The sequence below is a fragment of the Aythya fuligula genome, chromosome 10, assembly GCF_009819795.1.
Source record: "Aythya fuligula isolate bAytFul2 chromosome 10, bAytFul2.pri, whole genome shotgun sequence".
NCBI classification, from domain to species: domain Eukaryota; kingdom Metazoa; phylum Chordata; class Aves; order Anseriformes; family Anatidae; genus Aythya; species Aythya fuligula.
The window spans coordinates 5,649,751-5,673,142 of record NC_045568.1 but is presented as its reverse complement, the minus strand read 5'-3'; the positions used below and the strand labels follow the sequence as shown (position 1 = coordinate 5,673,142).

The 23,392-nt window shown below is 35.9% G+C and overlaps 1 protein-coding gene across 1 annotated transcript in view; it reads left to right on the top strand.

Annotated features, from left to right (window-relative positions):
* The window catches only part of ATP2B2 (ATPase plasma membrane Ca2+ transporting 2), a 124,046-nt gene that overhangs the window by 9,634 nt on the left and 91,020 nt on the right, over nucleotides 1–23,392 (top strand). Inside the window, exons 3-4 of the mRNA XM_032194226.1 lie at nucleotides 16,054–16,311; nucleotides 17,386–17,511. Coding sequence (XP_032050117.1) covers nucleotides 16,054–16,311; nucleotides 17,386–17,511 — 384 coding nt within the window. The remainder of the gene's footprint in view (nucleotides 1–16,053; nucleotides 16,312–17,385; nucleotides 17,512–23,392) is intronic.

Here is a 23,392-nt window from a genome sequence, read left to right as displayed (position 1 = left end):
TGAATGAATCAGCTGAATAAAGTTAATTATATATTCTTCATGGCAACTTTAAATTGCTTTAAAAAAAAAAACAAAAACAAAAAAAATTTTACATGTGATACCATAAAGTACATTAAAATGCATAAATGCAGACAGCATAAAAATCCAGTTTGTAAGGCTAATGTTAATGTTATTTTACAAATTTCCCAAAATCATAGCAGTATATAACAATAAGCAACTTTAAGTCTTTTGCCAGCCTGCCAACTATGAAGCACACTTAAGATGTTAGCTGATTCCACAACCAGTGTGCACTTTGTATTTAAAAAAAAAAAAAAGAAAAAATTCATCAAGCAGTGTTTTCGTACACTGAAAATGCATTATCTCTTTAATTTCTTTCCATAAAGCAAGAGGTGATGTAGAAAATTTGAAGCCTTTTAAAAGTAAATGAGCTAAATTTCGTTCATTTTAGCACTGTGCAGTAATTTGAATCTTGGTTTGCAACCCTACTTCATGAACTATGTCAGTGCAAACAAACAAACAAAAACCCAGCATCCCCAAATAATTACGTATAGTATTTAAATATTTCCAGAATTTTGTTGCAGCTGCTGAATGCAACAACAATTAGCAAACATCTTCAAATCTCTTGTATATCTCAAAAGGTCAAGGGAACAGCTGAACTGTCTTCTAATCCTCACTGTCAGTGTCAACTAATCACCCATTGGCACAGCGGGGAAATCTGGCAGCCGTTTCAGTATCCTTTATCTGTGCTATTTGCAGGCTGTAAGCACTTGTTTTAATTTTTAAGGATTGTCAACCATTTGTGTAGTACAACATAACCTTGTACCAAACCAGGTATAGTTCTTCAGAGTGTTTTAGTTGTAAATTAATTTCTCTGTAGTACTTAATTAGAACAGATTTGGACCCCTCCCCTGCCCCTATTTGTCTCAGCATTCAAATGACTTTGTTTTTGCTATAAAAACCTAATGTGTGTATATTTTTCTGTAAGTGTTACATAATCTCCTTCAGACACTGTAGAATACTAAATTGATGGAAAAACAGGTTGAATTATGGGGGTATAAGGGCAGTGCAGCCTTAAAAGCTGATATATCCTAATAGGAATCCTTGCCATCATTGCTACTAAATAAGTAACACTGCCCCAGCTGTCAGTGCATTGGAGGTTTTATTTGTGATGTCCAAGGAAGAAAACTGAAAAGAAGGTGAGGCAGTAGAAGCACAGGTATTAGGAAATACCATTTTTATATAAATTAGATGAAATTCAAAGTATAGATTAATGTCAGAGGCACCAAAACAACTTTTGAGTAATGTTGTTGCAAACACTCACATACGTTCATTCTCTTTATAAAAAAGAAACCAGGTGATTCCAGAAGGATTTTTAAAAAGGTCCAACTCATCTGACAGTACAAGTGATGAAGCAGTTGGCACCCTGGAAAACACCAAAGACACAGAGGTATTTGCCCTCCTTACAAACAGCTTGTTCTGCCAGCACCCCCCATTTAACCTTCTTCCTCCTAAAGCTAGGAAGAGGTGAAACAGTATATGGCTTCTAATGACATTAGCCCAGCCTGTTTTTTTATTATTATTGTTATTAGATATTTTTTTTTATATTAATTCAACACAAGCAATAAATATCCGGGAACAGAAAACAGAGAAGGTTGAAGCATCCAGCTATTATGCGTGTATCCAAGCTCTTGTGCACAAATCGTCTTGCTGTCTTCCACTACTTGTAAAAGGCTTTTTTGAAGAAAAAGTCATGCCCATTTAAGTTGTCATTAGGTCATTAAAGTATTTCATGTCTGAAAAATTGGTGCTTTTAGGCTGTTTTCTGTATTCAAAAGATGGGGCAGATTCAGGATTCCAGGTCTCCAAAATATAAGAATTTGAGAATCCTGGGTAATAAGGGAGCATCATGCGAGGATGGTTTGGTGGCTTGTTTGTAGGGAAGAGCCTGGCTCCAGTTGATGCTCAGCTTTAGCTGTGAGGCCCCTCAGGAGGCAAAATTAGCCCACTGGGACTCCCTGAGCTCAACAAGTGCCAGCTGGGGAGGGCAGCATCCTGTGTCTGTGTCCACTGCCTTGTGTCAGGAGAGGAACAGGCCTGGCTGAAGTGAGGTGTTCCTGCCAACATGTGCCAACTGGCTCTGGGGGTGCCGGGGGGTCACACTGTTTTGGCTGTCCCTGTGGGATCGTGCAGAAGTGCTGAGGACAGGGATGCGAGGGGGACTGAGCACCATCCCCCACAGCCAGCAAGCTAGGAGGGCTGCAACTGAAACAGAGGGCGTGCGTTGTCGGTCTGTCTTCATCCTGTGCAGAGCAGCAAAGCTGTATTTACTTTATTCTCCCCAGAACTCCCTATATAAGGAGTGCTGTGCAGAGAAGAGTGCTGGGTATTATAAATCAGGGAGTGCTCCAGTCTCTGTTCCCTGGTTAAGCCACAGCCTGATGAAAGCATCCAAAGACAAACAAGAAGAGGCAGAATATGAGAAAACCTATTTGAAGGGATCTTTGAGGTCATTTAGTCTGTCCCTGTACTCAAAAGCACTATCAACAATACTTAAGCCATTCTTGACAGAAATTTATCATACTTATTTCTCCAAGTTTCCAGTAATGGAAATTCTGTGTCTTTCCAAGATAATTTATTTAAGCATCCGTGCAGTGAGACAGTTACTCCTGGTGAATAACCTAGATGTCTCTTGTAAGAATTTAAACACATTGCCTTCTTGTTTTATCTTATGTGGGTATGAAAACCAGTTTATCATACCATATTTTCAGCCATATTTTAACTACTTGAAGACAATTATAAATACCAATGTGTTCATGCGAACTTACTCAGTTTTTTCAGTAGAAATATAAAATGTAAACATTAGTAATACAGAGGAATACTGTTAATAGACTGAACTTGACAAAGGGAGCCACAATTCTCTTAAAATAATTTATCTGGTGATTAACAAAACAAACAGAACTTTCCTAAAACAACAAGCCAAAAGCTCAGAAAATATCTCCATTGCCAAAGCTTAACACTAGTAGCTTATAAAATAAAACAGTATGACCTACAGCAATACTGATTTGTCTCTTATTCAATTGTGAATTCAGAAATCAGATCTAAATCAGCAGTTTTAGAATCTCAAATACATTTCAAATTCCCCAAAACACCTATTTATTATGTGCCCATTTTTTAATTGAAAGCATTTTTGGGTCAGGTGATAGGATTGTTTCTACAGTTTCAAAGGAGGGTGCTGTTTGCCCACTAGTCTGCATGAATTCAAATTGTGTGAAAAACCAAAGCCTGCATGGAAAACAATGTTTACCAGAGATGATTGGAAAACAAAACAAAACAAAACCAGGTATAATCTTTTAAACACTGATATAGCACATTGCTGCTTCTGTTTTTCCGGAGAATCTGGTAAAAACAAAGCAGGCCTTTCAGACAAAATATTTTAAAATCAACACCAAGTATGTGCACGTGCACTAAGGCACTAAATTGCCATCTTGGGCAAATAATTTTAAAATCTCTCAACTTCAAATCTACATAGATGCACCTGACTTTTTGGAAATCTTTCTCAGGCACAGAGCAGGTCGAGCTGAGCCATGGTAAGAACAGGCAGTGAATGAAGGCTTGGTCTACTTTAACGTTTTAGTTTGGATCCCCAGCATACTTTAGAAATCACATCTCCTGTTTGTCTCCAGATAACATGCTTTGATTCACATTGCAGAGTACTTTTGGGGAGTGCACAGACTGGAAGTGCAATCTGAGATGAAACTAAACTGGAGAAACAATGTCGTCCAGAAACACGTTTCCTTAGCACCTAGGTTTGCACTGTAAATCTACTTTTACATGGGCACACTGTTTACTGGTGTTGATAGAACTTTTTAATGGTGCAAGACATTATGATATAAAGTTCAATCTTTTACTAACGTGAATTTTCACCACTTAGAGCTTTATAGCATGAAGTAAAGAAGACGAGGGATTTAATACAAGTAATAAACACTTCAGTTTATGAGCTGATTTTGTGGCTGAGGTCTATAAATCTCCAGTATCTTTCTCAACCCGGCTCTCTTGTTCTTATGAATATGACCATTGAGCGATGGAGTCACTGCACTGGAAGAGGCTGAGGTGTTTCAAGAACTGGATCTAAGGCACATTGACATAGCCTAACAAAAACGAGTGTTGATTTAATTTTCTGATTTTGCAGTATCTTAGCTGTGCTGGGTTGCTTAAGCCTACTCAGTTGCAAATTTTCTTAATCAGTGGCTTTCAAGCTGTGGTCTGCGCACCTCAGAGAATCCATGAATTACTTTGAAGGGGTCTAATAAAAATCAGTAACCTATTCTTAGTAACCTTACTCTCTCTCTGCAGGGCTTGTAGGTTATAAAGAGTTGACAATTACTCTTTAAGTGTTCCAGATGTATGAAGAAGCGCATCAGTCAGCAATTGCATATTCAGGTTGTGCTCCCATTTGATTTTTTTAGAAGCCCTGATGAAACGTCTGTCAGGTTTTCCAGAGAAAGTCAACTCTTTTCAATACAGCAGTCTTGCAACTTTTTGGTAGCATTTCTGTGAATTACAGTCTTTTTCTAAAATTGTCTTGGTTAGAACATTTCATTTTAAAGAAAAAAAAAGGGGGGGGGGGGGGGGGGGGGGGAGGCAATATTTTTGGTAGTACATTTTGTCTGTATTAAAGTGCAACCAGAGCATGATAGAACAGTACAAACATTCATTACTCAGGCAGAAGCCACCCTAAAAACTTTCTTTAATGATTTGCTATTCTGATTGCTCTGCTTCAGACAGAAAGACTTTGTTTATAAGGATTAAGTAGAAGTGTAAGCAAGAAAGCTCTAATCTGGTTATGTATTTGGAAATATATATATCTTTTTATTTGTATTAATTTTTAAACTTTTTCTCAGGTTTATACTTGGGGAAATGTTGATTTAAAGTCAAGAGCCTTGATGATAGCTGGTTTTGCAATTAAGCATTTGTTTATTTTCATGGGCTTTTGTGTTTTCATGTGCTTCCAGTGATCTGTTCTGGGAGCAGTAGCTGAGGAAGTGTTCAAATCCTCCTCTCCAACCAACTATACTTAGGAAGTACTGGAGATCTTCAGGGATTGCTACATGACAAATGGGAGCATTCCTCCTGTTTCTAGAACCTAACTTAAATGACCACAGCTTTATCTTTCTGACCTGTTTATACAAAGAAAGCCTAGATAGCTCTAACTCCAAACATACTATATTTTCTTGAGATTATAAATCTTTTTTCTTCAGTATTGTGTTTAGGCCCTAAGCGGGCAATTTGTGTTTAATAAGGCTAAGATAACTTTATCCCAGTAGTTGCAGTGTTTTCTGTGAGTGATTTTATTTTTTTTTGAATGCAAGGATAGAATTATAAATCCAACTTCTTTAACTGTATCTGAGCGAAAAAATGTCACTATGTGGACAGCCACTTCACTGCTAGTATCAAGCTAATAGAATTTCTAATTCCTTCCTATCAGTTTTATTCATAATGTGCTGTTTGCATTGGCATGGTAGCCTCTTCTAAGTTTGGTCTTAGGATATATGATTGTGAAAAAAAGGTCTTCCTTTCCCTCATAATTTTATTCTGAGTTCTCCAGTGACGTTCATGTTAGCATTCCAGTAAAGTCATTCAAAACCCATGCAGTTCCCTGAGATCACAGTCTCCTAAATTATTAATCAAATTTAGTACATATATCTTTCAAATCGAGTTTGTCTTTTACATTCCATTTTCTCATAGTTCTTACACTTGAATAACATCATCTCAGGGGAATCCCTTAATTGTGCTCCATGTTCTTTATTACTATAAATTGTTTTGCCCTGTTGTTGGTGCCGTCTAAACTTAAGCACTTTTCTGTTACAGTCAAATCAGGTGAGAGAAAGCCTCCAGAGACCCTTACTCTCATGTTTTCTGGCCACTAAACAAAACTTCAGTGCAAATTATTGGTATATATTTTTATTCTGCATTGCAACTGAACCAACATCTTCCATTTTTCTCAGTGCTTTTCTGTAGAAAAAAAGTCTAAATTGAATGAACAAGCATGCTTAAGGTTAAGACCATGCACGCCTACACCACATTCTTGGAATAGTGACTAAAATTTGGAGAATTTCATAACTGCATTTTTATATACCCGGGATGAATGCAAAGAAAATTTCTATCTAACTTTCTATCTTACCCAGAAATTTAATTGAGGACATTGATATTTGTTCTGAAATGAAATGTTACAGCAAAAGATTTTCATGTGATAAATGTTTGTTGTTGTTGTTGTTTTACATTTGAATTAAATATTTTCAATTACTCTGTAGACACAGGTAAATAATAAGAAGTATGTATTTCTTTATCGAATGTTTTTAGATTATGCTCACAAATTTTTGCTAGTTTTTTTTTTTTTTTTTTTTTTTTAAACAAACAAACAAAAAACAGATTTTTGTGAGCTACTAAGATTTTTGTAAGCTATATCTTTACTAGAGATGCTTGTTACATTATCCCAGTACAGCCTTCCTAGGGTAGACAAGCCATATTCCAATTCCATAACTCTATGGAATATGTTATCCTTACTGGGAACCTTAGACTCTGACTGATGGTCTTTAGTTCTCTGCATTAACATCTAAATAATTAATTACTTTCAGAATTTAATAGAAGACTGGTTATTTAATTTCATTATTTTGTCATCTTCTAAGAAGTTTTTACTCATATATTTAGCAATTCCTGTGAAACTGTTTATGATTGTTTATTATTGTGGGAGGAGTATTTTTGATGAGGTGTGAAAACACTTGTTTTGCAAATTTGCACTGGATCACACAACAAACATGTTTACTGTAAAGATAATTGGTGAACATAACTGCTCTTTTGTAAGTATTGAGATGAGAATATATTGAATTGGTTGTTTTGTGATATGCTTTTTTTTTTTTAAACCATATTCTAAAATGCTTACAAGTGGTGTACTTCAAGATTATTCAAGGTTACATTAAATTTTTATTTAGTAGGTTTTGCCTTTTCTGAAGCTTTCTGATTACACACTTCTTGATTCTCAGCTTCTGGTTGGGTATACAGTCAGAAAAAAAAAGAGTCTTTCTGACTCTTCCCTCTACTTTCTTCGGACCCGTGTTTTTTTTTTAATGACATAGAACTTGTGAGGTTCTGCTCACCCACTAGTCTGGTGATGTCCTCTCCCCTCCCCCCGTTCCCATCCCCCTCCCTTTTTTTAATTGGTAAATTAACATTTTATTGCAATGTGGAGATCTAGAAATACTGGAAATGGTGTCTCTGTAAGAAGCAATTAGAAAGAAAACAGGTTCATACCCAGATTTTCAGGGTCAGCGAGGAAAGCCCAATTTAAGTATTGCTCTCTGCCAAAGAACTGGTAAGTCTAAAAGAAGTATGGAAATAATACTACATGCACCGTGGATTCAGAGGAGAAAAAAAAATAGAAAAAAAAAGTAGGAAAATAAAAGTTAAAAAAAAAAAAAAGAAAAAAGATGGGATGAAGTGGTCCATCAGTTTTCTGGAGCCAAACATTTGTCCAAGGAGTGCTTTCATTCTGGTTTTGTTCAACTGCATCAAAATCTTATTCACAAAGTATGCTTAGGCAGCAGCTTTGTTATGGGATGTCAGTGATATTGATGAATGACACAAGTTTTAGACTTGGGCTGGCTTCAGTAACAACACATTATGAACTTATAAAGTGCAGAATGTGCACTTTGTGTCACATGGGACCTGCAAATTAAATAATTATTTCATAATGTAAAGTGACCTACATCTGGTTTCTACAAATCTGTGTTGGACTGCAAAAAATTAAGTCCCATAGATACCTTCCCTTCATTAGAGATGTGTAGATCATCAACAAAACTGGGTTGCTTTTAGAAATTGCTCGTTAGATAGATTTGCAGGTTGCCAAGTACTGCTCAACTCTCAGCTGGGGACATGAGGTAATGAGATTTAGAACTTTGGGATGAAATATGAAATCTTCTCACATATTTTCCAGGGAGAAGTTCTCTGAAAGAATTAATTCCATAAGTAAAACTCCACTAGGATATGACCTTATAAGCATTGTTGAGTAACTGCACTTGAACTCGTATTAATAATCACAGAGAACAACTTTCTTGGTCTGTCTTGTGTTTGAAAACTATGTTTTACCCATTGAATATGTGACTACGTTTTCCGGATGCTTTTGGCTCTGAGCAATGTACAGTAAAACACTAGCAATCAGATGTCAAGGTTTTACCCTGCAACTCTTGAGAACAGGACTTGTGATTCAAATCCCTGCATTGGCAACACGGGGAAACAGAACTAAATATAAATATTTAAGAAATTAATATAAATTAATATGTATTAATATTTAAAAAATAGTTTTGCGATCCTGTTCCATTCCACTGCCTTTGGTGGAGTTAGGACACCATCCCTTCGACAGGTATTTACAAAATACATCGCTTTTGTGCTAGTCAGGGGAATCTTTCTCGACGTACAGCACCTGTTAAAGCTGAGTGATTAAGGGATAACGTCGGGTTGATTGAAATTAATGTTTCTCTGCTTGCAAATGCTTGTGATCAGGCTGAGGAATGTCTATGCATTCGGGACTTTCAGACATTTTTTTCTTGCATGAATATGTTGAAAATGTGTAAATATTTAATATTGAGCTCTAAAGTTGATGCTTATATAACTAACCTACAGGGACTTTTTTTTTTTTTTTTTTTTTTCCTTGCTGAAATCCTTATATAACTAACTGAAGTATCACGAAGAGAAGAATTCTAATATTGTTTTCAAATAAGCATCCCCAAATCACTTTTAGTGAATATACAAGCACCTTAAACCTGAAATGCATGTATCAGATATTTATAAAAATAAATCTGATCTTACTCCATCCCTTCTGCTTGGCTGGTCGCAGAAGAGCATGTGTTTCTGCAGAACAGAGCCTGACAAGTAACCAGAAAATGTTTTTCATGGTTGAATAAGTCCTTGGAGAGTATGGGAGAAAGAGAGAGAACTTCTTTCATTTTTGAAGCTCTAGTAATTTCTGCACCTCTGCTATGAGCTGTGGCTCTGTGGTGCTGCCCTGTGGCCATCCTGCCCTGTGCTGGAAGTGACAGAGCCCTGGCCGTGCTCCCTCATGGAGGGGCTGCCCACTCTTTGGACCAATGTGATGACAAGTGGTGTAACACAACAAGGAGATCCTAAAAGTGAATACTACAGGGTCTGTTCCTGCTTAAAAATGTCATTAAGGAAGGGAAGTTTTGATATTTGCTGCATAATTTTCAGTTATTGTTCCTTTTCCCACCCGTGTTTGATAAAATAAGAAATGTCACTTACGCTGTTAGTAACAAGCCCAACGCTATTAATGAAAAAAAGCTGTAACTTACAGCTGCTCAGGTTGCTTTAATAACATCAGTGGTGGAGTTTTCAGCTAAGGAAAAATGACTTTTACAGGAAGCTATTAAATAAAGAAGTTTTTATCATGGGAACTGTTGTCTTTCTGATGGCAAAACCAGTTTGACTGACTAAAAAAATTACCTCTGGGGGTGGTATGAGATTTTCCTAGGGAATTTAAATGCCACAAGGTATTCTCAGCTTAAAAATAGAAATGTGTAGGTTGAAATGAGTAGCTGAGAGGTATGTGCTGTAGGTTGGGATTTAGCTAGGAATACAGATGTTCACAAATTTAAAAATATACTTTTCCTGATTTAAAAATTACCATGCTCCAGCCTAACACTATTTGGCTTGTAATTATAATTGTTGTCCTATTCAAATTAGCTTTAAGAATCTCCTCATAACTATTAGGAATCTAATTAGAAATTAGAGACTTCTTTCTAAGGTGCACAGTGCTTGCACGCCTCTTTCTGTACTGGCTCTGATTTGGTGATTTGGTGGAGATACTATGAAAAATATGTGTGTTGAAATGGGGTCTCTGAACTTAAAGGTATCCCAACAGGAAACAAGCCTAGTAAATTGTCAAATTGTCAGATGATGCTCTCTGGCTACAAGTGTGGCCTTTTCCTTCTTCTTTTTTTTTTTTTTTTTTTAATATCCTGTGTATCCTGTGCCTTGCTACTCTGTTTTTACTTCCTAAAACCTTATGTATAATTAAAATACTGCTAATGCAGAATAGGCTTCTCAGGTTAATTTTGAAGTTACTGGAGTTTATGTAAGTGCCTAAAAGGGTACAGCACAGGCAGCGTGCTCAGTGTTCCTGGTTCTTGGATTTTTTTAGCCCATATCTTTTGTGCTCAGGTTGCTTGCAATCTCTGATGAGACTGAAACGCAGGTTGCTGTCACTTCAGACGAACTGACCACATGTTCTGGTTTGAATTACTTTCCACCCTTTTTCCTGAATCCTCTTTACCCTCAGATTCTGTCTTCCCTTCATCTCCTTTCTATAGAAACCTCTTTCAACAGTCTTTGCTGACCTATTTCTGCTCAAATTTTAAGCTTTTAAAATTCTCTTCTTTTTCCACAAGTTTTTGATAATGTTCCTTTGAGAAGCTTCATGACGGGCGCAGGCATATCGTTCCCCATTGGTACTTCAGAACATCCTGCTGTCCCACAGGGGGTTCAGCTCACCTGTACCTTCGTGTGCCTGGGGAATAAACTCATCCATTTTATGACTTCATCTGCTTTTTCTATGCCAAGGGAGTTACAGCCCTTTACATTCTTGACTTGCAGTCAAATCTGCGTAATCACAGTTTCAAACTGAGTATGCATTTTCCATCTCATGAGGATGAGTCTTTTGGGAATGATACACACATGGCATATGTTCATAGTTATGGCAGAAAATAGCCTCATATTAAAAACTTGTTTGCTTTTTTTTTTTTTTTTTTAAATTGAACTTTCTGACAGATATGACCCATGTTAAACATAATTTTAAATGAATGCTTCACAATTCACCATGTTGCACTAAAACCCTACTACAAATCACACATACGCACATTAATACTTTTTTTGAGGCTTTTCAATCTGTGCCTTTCAATAATGAAACTGCAGGCATGTTTTTCAGTAACATCAGGAGCCAAGAACAATCCTGGGAAAACATAATAGCAATCTTAGACCTTAACAAATTTTTTGACGGTTATATAAGCATTTCTAATTGACACTAGATGCTTGAAATTATATTTTGTATATTCTACTTAAGCATATTATCATTTCCTCTTTTGTGTGTCTTATTTATATGCCTTACTTTCCCTATATCTATAAAGTTGTTACTCTGCAAACTACAGAAAGGACGGATAGTAATAAATGAATAGTTAAAAAGTATAAGGACTTTTTTGTCCTATGAATACAGACAGTTTGTTCCCAAAAGTTCATATATATTTGTGGTATTTTCATGCTGGTGCATGTCCTGCCACGCTGCTCAATCACTCCCCATCCTCAGAACAACAGGGAGAGAAATGTATGATGAAGAGCAATCACATGGGTTGAGATAAGGACAGGGAGACTGCTCCACCAGTTACTGTTGTGGGCAAAACAGCCTCAGCATGAGGGTTATTAATGTAATTTATTATCTGTTGCTGACAGACAAGAGCAGTGAGAACCAAAAACAAATTAAAACAACCTTCTCTCATCCACTCTCTTCTGCTTCTCCTCCAGCAGCACAGGAACAGTGCTGGGGTCAGTCCCTAATGCTTTGTCTGCACTGCTCCTTCTCAGTCCCTCTCCGCCCCTGAGAAACAAAACTCCATTTTTGTGGAGTCCCCACATCACATGGGGTCCCTCCCACGGGATGCTGTCTTTCCTGAGCTGTCCTGTGTGGGCTGCCCACAGGCAGCAGCTCTTCAGGAACTGCTCCCACTCCTGCAGCCCCCTGCTACCAACACCTTGCCATATAAGCCCCGTATAAAGTCATTCTAGAATTTCTAGATTTTTTTTTTTTCATCATATAATAGCCAAAGAGAGTTTTTTTTTTTTCCCTTTATTATATGAGAAAGAATTCTACAAATATATACCAATAGAGATGCAAGGTTTTTTTTGTTTGTTTGTTTGTTTGTTTTCCCCTTCTCTGTTAAAAGGAAACGTTTCTAAAATGATTTTGAAGCAAGAACACAGCATAGGTCAATAAAATGTTTCCTGACAGGTCGTCTCTTGAAGGACAGGTTGCATTTTTTAAATCCTGCTTGTCTGTAAATCTTTATTAAAAAAATTGTTTCAGCAATCCTATCTGTAAGTATTGCGTGCTTTCTTTACTTGAAGTGGCTACAGTTTATTCTTACAGTAAGAAAGAATGGTGTGCACATTTGGCATTAATTTATCAAGCACTTTCATCCTGTTTCGTTTGTGGGACTGTAAAACATGAAGACAAGGTGAGGGAACTTGTGGAGCAGACAGGAACACTCATGTGTTGTTCATGGTGCTTAGAAGAGGGCATGGTCAGCCAGCCTGCAGACTGGGCATCAGCAGGTCAAGGAGTGAGATCCCCATTTGTGTATTATCAACCTCTTTGTGGTCTTTAAAATTGTGTTCCAGAGTCCTGATCCTCTGAGGAAAAAGTAATCAATTCATGTCTCTCATACCTTGGCTCACTATTATAACATTGGGTCATGCTGAATAAAAACAGAGTGAGCTGTCTGCTCCTTGTCACCTCTATGGGTGAATTCACTTAGCGTGCCAGGATCAATGGATCACTAAGAAGCAATGCTTCTTTATAGTTTATTTATAGAAGTTAAACTGCATCTCAGCCAAGGAGCGTTCTGAACTCTGTAAAGTACCTCACAATCTCTTGCATCCATCTAAAAGACTAACTTTTATTTTTGACCATGCTTGTCGGTTTAATTATGCCTGGGTCTCACTCCAAGAATTCCCTCCTTCCCTCCACAGACTTTTCCTCCATCTGAATTTACTATCATCTGGCTGAACAGAAAATAAATGAACCATTTTTGAACTTTAAAGATTTCCAAAAGGTTTTGGAGAATTTTCTCAGCATTTTAAAAGCTAGAATCATGAATCATCATTCAGTGCTAAAGCTTGTCAAATTCAGGGATACTTTCCAAGAACTCGGTTTAAGTTCAGTGTTTTCTCCACATTTACTTTCTTTCTTACAAACATTTTTTTCAGCCTTAATACAAAGAGAGAAACATGTTCTTTGCTTGTGCATAATCTATGAGACAGGTAAACACAATTCCTTTCATCTTCATGATATCATCTTGTGTTATTTACATTCCACATTAGGCTACTTTTCCTGGTTATATGAACACACTGTGAATGATATTGTTTATATTAATGTAGAAATCAGTTCTTATAAAACCTACACAAGATAAATTTCATTACTTAAGTCAACGTATATTTTTTATTTTATGCCTGTGTATCAGAATGCTTTTTGTTTTTGTTTTCTCAGAAATATTATTCTCCAAGCTATTCAAGGTACAATGTGTTAATATAGGGTTTGAGTACACTGACTAATAGGGGTTTTGTTTCTCTGACACATCTAAAAGGCAGTAATAAGACCTATTGGTTCTTTGGAAAAATAGCAAGGACTTGTAAAAGACTTGCAAAAACTGGCAGCTTTCTGCTGTAGTGACAGGGTATTCTGCTCTTCCAATAATAGAATAAGCTTATGTATGTCCAGAGACAGAATGGGTTTCTTGTAATGAAGGACAAAGTACGGCTTTCAAATGTCTGATTTTAAAAAATTTAAGTATTCAAGTATTATATAATTCTTGTTCTAGTAGAAAATAGCGTGTTATAAATTATAAATAATCTTTATGCAGAAATCAAAGACAGTTTTCAGTGAAAGCACAGCGGAGGGCATGCTATAGATTAAAGTAAATATTACCCCATAGAATTGTCCCAGAGTTGAGCTGCTCCTTTGTCACTCTTATGGGGGATTGGCCTGTTACTGTTGTCAGCTAAGCTGGGCCATGCGATCACCCACCTTATTTGCACTTTTACACAAGATAGACTAAATTTCAAGTGGTGAGGACTTTAAAATCCAAAAAGAAAACAAAATCAATCTTTGTGTTAGAGCAGCATATGTTTTTTTTTGTGAGAAGAAGAGAGGATGTATGCTGTTAAAAAGAATAGGATATTGTTTCTTCATTTTAAATCATATCTAATGAAAAATGAGTAGTGAATTTTTGTCTTACATTTGCTAAAACAGAATTATGTGTGCCGGGAAACAGCATAATCTACTCAAGGCAAAAGTGAATTTACTGATTTGGAAAAGGAATCTAAAATGTAACATGGACCAATTAAGATGATTTAAAGGTTAAACAAAACAAATTCCATCAGTCCTTCCCAAGTAATGTTCTGCTTAAGGAAGACATTGCACCTGTGAGTTTATAAGTTGCATTTGTGACTGGTTTTAAGCAACTCAAGGTACTGAACTTAAAAATAAATAAATAATAATAATAATAATAATAAATACTTAATTTCTTGGGTGCTATAAAAATGGTATTTTCAGCAACGTTCTTGTCCTGCATATAAAGATTCATTTAGGTCATCTGTCTGAGGGCATCCCTGCCAGGAAAGCCCTTTCTTCTGGGAGTGTGCTTTGCCTTACAATTAGGTTAAATCTGAGTTTAAACTGCAGCAAGCACTGGTAAAAACTCACTTTAATTTTCTTGTGTTCACTTAGTAGAGGCTTAGTCTTCAATACATCTTCCTTTGACTTTTTTTGGTAATTTTGTTACTGTTCACACGCAAGAGTAATTACTCAGCTGGTTAATGAATTATGATGCTTATGTTACAGGGAAACCTCTCCAGTTTAAAAATAGAAATTAAATTGCTTGTTAATTTCCTCTAGTGTCAGGTGATGAATATACCAAAATTAAACTTTAGTCATAGATGGAAGCAGCACAGTTGTGAAATTGCTAAACTCCCTGGTACCTGAGGAATATGGAAAACTGATGTCAAACACCTACCTTGTTCAGTTCTTCATGAGAAATTAAAAGGTTCATTTTCTCTCTCTGTCACTCAGGAGAGAAGGCTCTTTTGCTTGGATTGGGTTCTTTTTTTCTCCCCTTTAGGTTGAGAAATCTCTGAATTTTGTGATTCCAGTAAGCATGCTTTGCTATCCACTATCATGAACTATTTTTTTAGGGCTTGTTTCATTAAAGAGGACATCTAGATTAGTTTTATTTTGTAAATTTTGTCTAGGAAATGTATTCAAATCTTAATTGTGTGTTACTTGGAAATAAATAATTAGCAGTAGTTAATAAAATATCTCAGTATTAGTTCAGGTAATACTTAGAATGTACTTTTTAAACACTATTATACTTGTATCAGAAATAATATACTTATTTTTCTACAAATATGCCCTATATTCCTCTGTAAGAAAGATACTGATTATGTTATATCAATTACTAGTTATTAATTGGGTTGCTGATGAATTTATATTAGGTTTTTATTTTTCTGAATGTTCCCTAATGCCCTTCATTATTACGTTTAAATACTAATATGCTAGTTGATCAGAGTAGTTTTTTTTTTATGCAAGTGTTCTTTATGAGGGCATTTAGCTGAGACTGCTTAGAAATTATATTGAAAATTATTTCTTTAATCTTTTTTTAGGAAGGTATACAATCTTTCTCTTATGCTTGATAAAACTAGGTCAAATACCAAGCAATAAATATTAAATGGTAGGTTAGATACAACAGTATCTCTATTTGTAATGTTTACCCTTAATCAATTCAGGCAATCTTCAGAAATTTGATTACTTCATTGTTACAGTTACTACTCATGTCTCCTATTTCTAAAATGAAAATTTAGAGTTAAGTCATGAGTATATAAATTACATCAGATGTGTAGCTTTTCAAGCATTTTTTTTTGTTGTTTTCCCAATCTTCAATTTATATAATTCTATTCTTAATTGAATTGTATCACTTTCAACTGATTTATGGTATTAGTTGTTTTAGTATTAGGAGCCACTTTTCTTAAGTCCTCCTGATTTCTGGGAATGTTAGATGGCTCAGGTGAAGCCTGAGTCCTATTAGACAACAGAATTGATGCCGCCTTTACCCATTGGTTTGGTTTGCATTTTGTTGCCATTTCACAGCAAGATTTTCTTGTGATAAATGTAATACAACTGATCTTTGCTTGACTGAATGAGTCATAATATTGTCTTCGTAGGATGCGGTACTGCAACAGGAGGAGCTGAAGATGAAGGTGAGGCTGAAGCTGGCTGGATTGAAGGTGCTGCCATCCTGCTCTCTGTTATCTGTGTTGTGCTCGTCACTGCCTTCAATGACTGGAGCAAGGAGAAGCAGTTCCGTGGGCTTCAAAGTCGTATTGAGCAGGAACAGAAATTTACTGTTGTCCGAGGTGGACAGGTTATCCAAATCCCAGTGGCAGAGATAGTAGTTGGTGACATTGCACAGGTGAAATATGGTAAGTTTCGTCAAATCGATAACTACTTTTCTGAACTTTATTTCCCTTCTCCCTTCCTGACCAAATAGAGGATATTTGGAACTCACTTCACTGGAATTAATTCAAAACCAGAATAATTTGGTATCATTACTATCCATGGTATGGTAATAATTATGCTGCGAGGGCAAAAGAAAAACTTGACCTAAAATACATGCAGTAAAATTACACTTGGTAATTAATTTTATTTTTGTAAGCTTCACTTCCTTTCACTGACAAGGACAAGAACTGTACTTACAATGGTAATTCTCTTTCATGGAGGATTACAATATTTGGAATTTTTGGAATCTGTCCAGTTATGAATATGAGGTATGAATATGAAGCAATTTTAAATGCTTTCTGAAAGGGAATCATGCCCCTGTGCTAACCCTAGTTGGTAGGCTGCTCCAAAACTATGGATTCTGTAAGTGTCCACAAACTGGGTGTTACTAGTGGATGGATGCCATATAGTTATATACCATAAGGGACACCCCCCCCCCTCCCCCCTCCCCCCCTCCTCCCCCCCCCATTTTTCTCCCCATGCTCTGGTGAATTGGAAAATCTTTGCAGGAACTCTGTTAGCTGTGTCTAATTCAACCTGAAAATTACAGCCTGTTCCAACAGGTGTCCAGTCTCTCCTGGGTCAAGTCTCTCCTAGGTTTAGATGCAGGAGAGCATCCAGAGAGCAGAAAGGAGAGAGACTGCTTAACTGTCTATTAACTGCTGTTTTTTCTTAGGAAGTTTGACAGAACAACCTTCATGTCACGTTAAAAATATCACTCCTGTCCTAGTCTAGGTGATTATTCATTGTATGTTAAGTGTGATGCATTCTGATTCTGGTGTAACGTTAAGCAAAAAATATTTGCAACGCAAAGGTTATTCCCTATGGGATTAAAATAATGTGGCTAATGTGGTCTGATATGGTTGCGCTTTCATATTTGCTTTCATTTTACATTTTAATGTAATTATTGTTGTAATTTTATCATAGAAATAATCATGTAATTATAAAAGCACTTACTAAATCACTGTGGTTTTCCATTGCCATGTTTTTACTGAAAGGTGATCTCCTACCTGCCGATGGGATATTTATTCAAGGAAATGATCTTAAAATTGATGAAAGTTCTTTAACTGGAGAGTCAGATCAAGTCCGCAAATCTGTTGACAAAGACCCAATGCTATTGTCAGGTAAATTTGTCTGAATTCTTTCTGAGTTTATCTTTTATGTACAGCTTTGTTCGTGTTTTGTTTTGATTTGGTTCTCTACAGCATCAGGTTTTGGTAACTTAGATATAGCAGGTCTTTTGAATACAGACACAGACCTTGACAGTTTTTCATATGAGAGATAGACTAATGTTTTCTGATTGTGTGTAATTCTTTCTGATCATGATATTTATTTAATAAAGTGAGAAAATGCTGAAAATTTTTAGAGGGAAATGAAAATATAATTCCTGGAAAAAACAATCATTTCAATTCATCGTATACCAGCTTTAATTTAACCATTAAATTTTAAAGTCTTTCAAAGCCTCTTTTTTATGCATACAGAAGAAACATTAGAGAAAGAAACAACAAATGTGCTAAGAAAGATGGATACACTAAAATATTGACTTTTATGTCAATTTTTATGTTCATAATCTTTGTTACATGTTCATGTTATTCATACTATTTGTATTTTGTAATATAATTCTACACAGTAAATCATTTAAATATATATATATTATTCTAAAAATGAGATTTTTAAATAGCCTGGTTCTTAACAGATTTAAGCTAAGATGTGAAGACATAAAAGCTGCCTGGTATTTTGTCTCATAACGGTCTCATAACAATCATCAATGTATTGCAACTTGATAGAGTCCTTTCAAATACATTTGAACTCTCAACTCACAGAAAGTATTCTTCTTGTTGTCTTGTTCATGTACTCTCACATATTCCTAAATTGAGATCCTTTTGAATACCCATAGATTTCAATGGTGACTGTGGAAAAAATATAAAGACACTGCCCTGAAAGGCATGATGGGAAGAGAAAAGGAAAATAGTCGAGTTAGGTGAAAATAAATTTTTATCCTGCTTCCCAAAGCTTAAACATCTTTGCTAGAAAGAGAGGTTTGTCTTTATGGTTTTACAGTAAAGTTTGCACTCTTTATATTTCCCTTTTAGTATGTTATCTCTATAGTAATTACAAAAAGGTGAAGAATTAATGGGATATTTTAACAAATGCTACACAAACTTTTGCTCCATATTTATACTAATGAATTTATACTCGTTCTGTGTTAGCGAATCCTTGAACTCTATTTGCTTATGAGTTCGCCAAATGCTACCTTTTTTTCCAGAGATATACTGCAAAGTTTAATACCCATGATGTTGGACCTGATGTGCCTGCTGGAAATTGTTAGTAGCTCAAAAATCAAAAAAGTTGAAACCCACCATGTCATGTTTGTTTCACAGTAGTTTTAAAAACAGAATTTCTGTTGGATATTAGCATAGCACCCATATTTTAACAAAACTTCTTTAAAGCGGGAAAAAAAAAAAAAAAGCTGTAAAAAGACCTTAATTTTTCCTTGTCTTTGAACCTGAAGACATCAGTAAATTATTTCCAATTAGGTTTTGGAATTTAGACAAAGATTGTCAGGCTGATGTTTGCCACTGTTCTTCCTCCATCGTCTGTTGGAAAAGAAGACAGTTCAGGTTTGATAGAAGAAAGCTAAAGAAAGGTAACATTTGAATTGCAGCCACGGTTTGTTTTTGTGGGTCTAAATTTGGTGAAAGAAAAACACCATGAATCAGGAAGTCTTATTTTCACTGTTGGCACCTGAAACATTTTTAATATTCGATTAGTTTCAATGACATAATTAAACTAAATGAGTTTCTGTGCTTAATGTCCTGTTTAATCATCCAGATAGTCATTTACTATACTTGAGAAGCAATTCTAAGAGTACAAGTGCTGACTAGACCAGATGGTTCATTTCCATCTGTATATAGCACATTTGGTACTACCTAGGAAGGCAGAAATGGGAATATATACTGAAATGAAACTCAACTGATATACCTGAAATGAAAACAACCAATAATTCCATTGTACTTCTGTCTAAAACATTTCCCTTCTTTTAGGTCACTAATGAAGTTTTGCATGCATGGTGTAGCACAATGCACTGTATCAAAAATCAACAGCATTAACAAGCCCATGGTTATATTAAATTTCTTTGCAATGAGCATGGGCATGTATAGACCAAAAGGTGAAGAGAGCTTGGGTAATGAAACTGTCTGATACTTGTCCACCTTTTCCTGGTGGATGACAGGTTGGCCATGAGCCAGCTAGTGTGCCCTGGTGGCCAAGAAGGCCAATGGGATCCTGGCGTGCATTAAAAGAAGCGTGTCCAGAAGGTCAAGGGAGGTGATCCTCCCCCTCTACTCTGCCCTGGTCAGGCCTCACCTGGAGTACTGTGTCCAGTTCTGGGCTCCCTGGTACAAAAATGACAAGGATCTCCTGGAAAGAGTCCAGCCACAAAGATGATACGGGGCCTGGAGCATCTCACCTATGAGGAAAGGCTGAGAGACCTGGGTCTGTTCAGCCTGGAGAAAAGAAGACTGAGAGGGGATCTCAGCAATGTGTATAAATACCTGAAGTGTGGGAGACAAAGGGATATGGCCAACCTCTTTTCAGTGGTTTCTGGGCACAGGACAAGGGACAATGGCCAAAAAATGGAGCACAGGATGTTCTGCACCAAGATGCGAAAGAACTTCTTCACGGTGAGGGTGATGGAGCACTGGAACAGGCTGCCCAGGGAGGTTGTGGAGTCTCCTTTCCCGGAGATATTCAAGGCCCGTCTGGACGCCTACCTGGGCAGCTTGCTCTAGGGAACCTGCTTTGGCAGGGGGGTTGGACCCGATGATCTCTTAAGGTCCCTTCCAACCCCTACAATTCTGTGATTCTGTGAAAACTGATATGCCCTTCAAGTTCTGCATAGTTTGAAATTCAGAGAAATCCATGATACCCATATACAGAAGTTTTGTACATGAGTCTGGCCTCAGTAATTATTTAGGGGTACAAGGTGATAATAGTTAACATTGTAAAAAAAATATCTTAGGAGGTTTATTGTTTAAAGCTTTTTTCCAGTTATTTAGATTAATTTGATTAATGAAATGAGTATGAAAGAGTTGCAGAGAGGAACTGACCCAGTGTAGTTCTCACTGAACTGATACTGACAGAAGGTTATCTTAACCTAAGTTTCATCCATGTGTACTTCTTTTTGTTTGTTTGTTTGATTCTTTGAAACAATGAAGAGTCAGCTTATTAAAGAACAAATAAATGAAAGAAATGTCTTGGTCATGGTGCTTTGTTAGGTTTTGGAAATTAGAAGGAAGCTTGATTAAGGAATCGGGTCAGTTACTGCCTGGAGAAAAATAGTTCTGATTCTGTCTTAATTCCTTGCCAGAAAATATTCAAAGCTAAGCTTCTAGCAAAGCAGAAATTTTTAGAACAGAGCATCTAACTTAAAATGTTCCAAATTATTTGGTTATGCTGAAATTACATGTAGATGAGTTTTTGCTGGAAAACTTTTTTTGTTTAAAGAGGATATTCTGATGGTTGTTTCGCTTTCTTAGTAACTTCGGTTACCTTTTCATAATTGCAGTGACTAAACCGTTATTTAGACATGCAGATAGAGAATTTTTGCTCAACTCAAGCTTGCTGGAAGTAACAAAACAGGATAAACACTCAAACTTAGAGTTCTCTGCATTTCTTTCTGTATTTTTTTTTGAGCCATATTTCCAACCTATTTCACTAGTATTGTTAGATTTGGAGGTTTCTGAGCAGTACATGTTTAGTTGCATTTTTGTCTGAAAATGTACATGCTTCAGGGTAGCTTCCTTATCTGTGTAATCCAAATATCTGTTTTCCCACTGAACTAGTCTCCTTATTTTCTGTCTTGGAATATCCACTGTTTATTAAAAAAAAAATACTTGGCATGTGAAAAAAATATATATTTTACTAATATTGAAAAAATAGTCTAAAGAGGGAAATAATTCAGTGTAGTAGTTCCACATGAAGTTGAAATACATGTTTAGTGAACAGATTAAGTGAAAAGCATGCATTCATTCCAGCATTTCATTTATGTAACAATAGTTGATCAAATTCACAAAGTCTATTTCTTCATTCAGGCTAATATAAATGAATTATAACACCACTTAAATGACGAAATTGCCAGAGTTAGATGGAAGGAGGTTCAGCTTTTGTGATTAGCTTCCAGTAATCCTAAGAGTAGTCTGCTGATAAATTAGTACTTAGTACCAGCTCCAAAGCACACATTTGTATGCAACTCAACATTTCAGAATTATGTTTTACAAGACTAATGTTAAGAAAAGGTTTAAAAGGTTCAGCATGGCATTTCATGCATTTGAAGACATTTTGCCTTTTCAAGGTGCACAAAACGTAAGCTTGAAAATTGGTGGATATTTGTTTTCTTAATAAAGTTGCCCATATGCATGCCGTATTTTGTGTATATTTATGCACACCTTTGTAGTCCAGTACAGAAGAAGATTCCTTCAAAATAAAACATGTATACTAAAAGAAAGTTATAAATGAAAAGAGTTTTAAATGGCGGCCTTAAAAGAGGTTATTTCAAAAGTTATGCATTAAATTTCAGGCATTTTTTCTGTTTTGCCTGAGCCAGTACAACCTATTCTAATTCTTAAAGATCTTTACTGTTCTTTTTGACTTGAATGTGATTTGATTTTGGTTGTTTGGATAGTTGTTTTGTATGTTCATGATGTTTTGCTCTGTCATGTGAAAGAGAGAAAATGACTTTTTAAGGAATCAAATGGTATCACAGAAATGCCACAGGAGCCATAGGAACAGTTCACAACACACTAAGGTCGTGTTTTTTTTTTTTTTTTTTTTTTTTTTGTTAACGTATCTGACTAGTGGAGTATTTTTGTTCCCATTTTTCTTATTTCTGCTGAATTTTTCTCAAGGTTGTGATGAGATGTCTATGGTCTCAAACTAGGCTTAGTGTTGCTACATATGCTGTCCTGTGTTTCTCTTTTCCTTTTAAGAACATGAAACTTTGATTACTTATAAGAAGATTTTGATTACAAATATTTAGTGGCATTGTTTGAGGACAGCAAATGAATGCGCAGTAATAAGAAAATGTGTTAAAAAAAAAAAGGTTATAAGGAGATTATATATATTAATATATATCTATGTATGACAAAGGTTCCTTTTGTCAACTTTTGAGATAACTAAACAAAGAGAAAGCATTTAAATGAGAATCATCACCCTTAAAATGCTTTTTTTTTAAGAAAAGGAGGGGGAAGGAATCTTTCCATGTCCATTCAGATTTAGTAGGTGTGAAAGCTCAATAAGATTCTCCATGAGAAATTAAAAACACCCCCTATTTGTTCAATGCCACAGACTCATAATTCAGTTGGTTAAAATCCATTTTGCAGTAGTTTGCAATAAGACTGAGGATTCTTCTCTATTTCACTGTGGCTTCAGACATCCCTTCCTCCAATATGTTTCAAAACTACAGGCATCAGTGAACAACTTCACTTTTGTTTCTAAATATTGAGTGATAAGTAATGATGGCATTGGGTAAGTGACAGGGGTGAGATAGTTGAGAATAAACATAACAGAATCTTTACCCCATTAGCCACAGAAGTATTTAGGATGTCAGTTACTGAATTTACATTACTCATGCTGTCAACAGAATGAAAGAAACAGTGGTTTCATGTTAATGAAAGTAAATGGGGAACCTTGCATTTCTGGCAAACTTTAACTGTGGAGCAGTACAACATTAGTTTTGAAGAGAGGTGAGGATCTAAGAAACAATAGAATAAAACCCAAAAAAGTAGTTTGTCACAAATACCACAGTGACAAGGCATTAAAGTGGTTATTATAAGCAATTAGAAAGTAAGAACTGTTTATTTGTTTCTTTTTCTTTTTTTGATCACAATGGTCAAACTGTTTCTTTGACTTAAAGACTTGAATTCTTGTCTTAAACAAATAAATTACTTAAATATAGGAGGTTTTTCTTTTTTTCCTTTTTTTTTAATTTTTTTTTCCTTTGTTTTT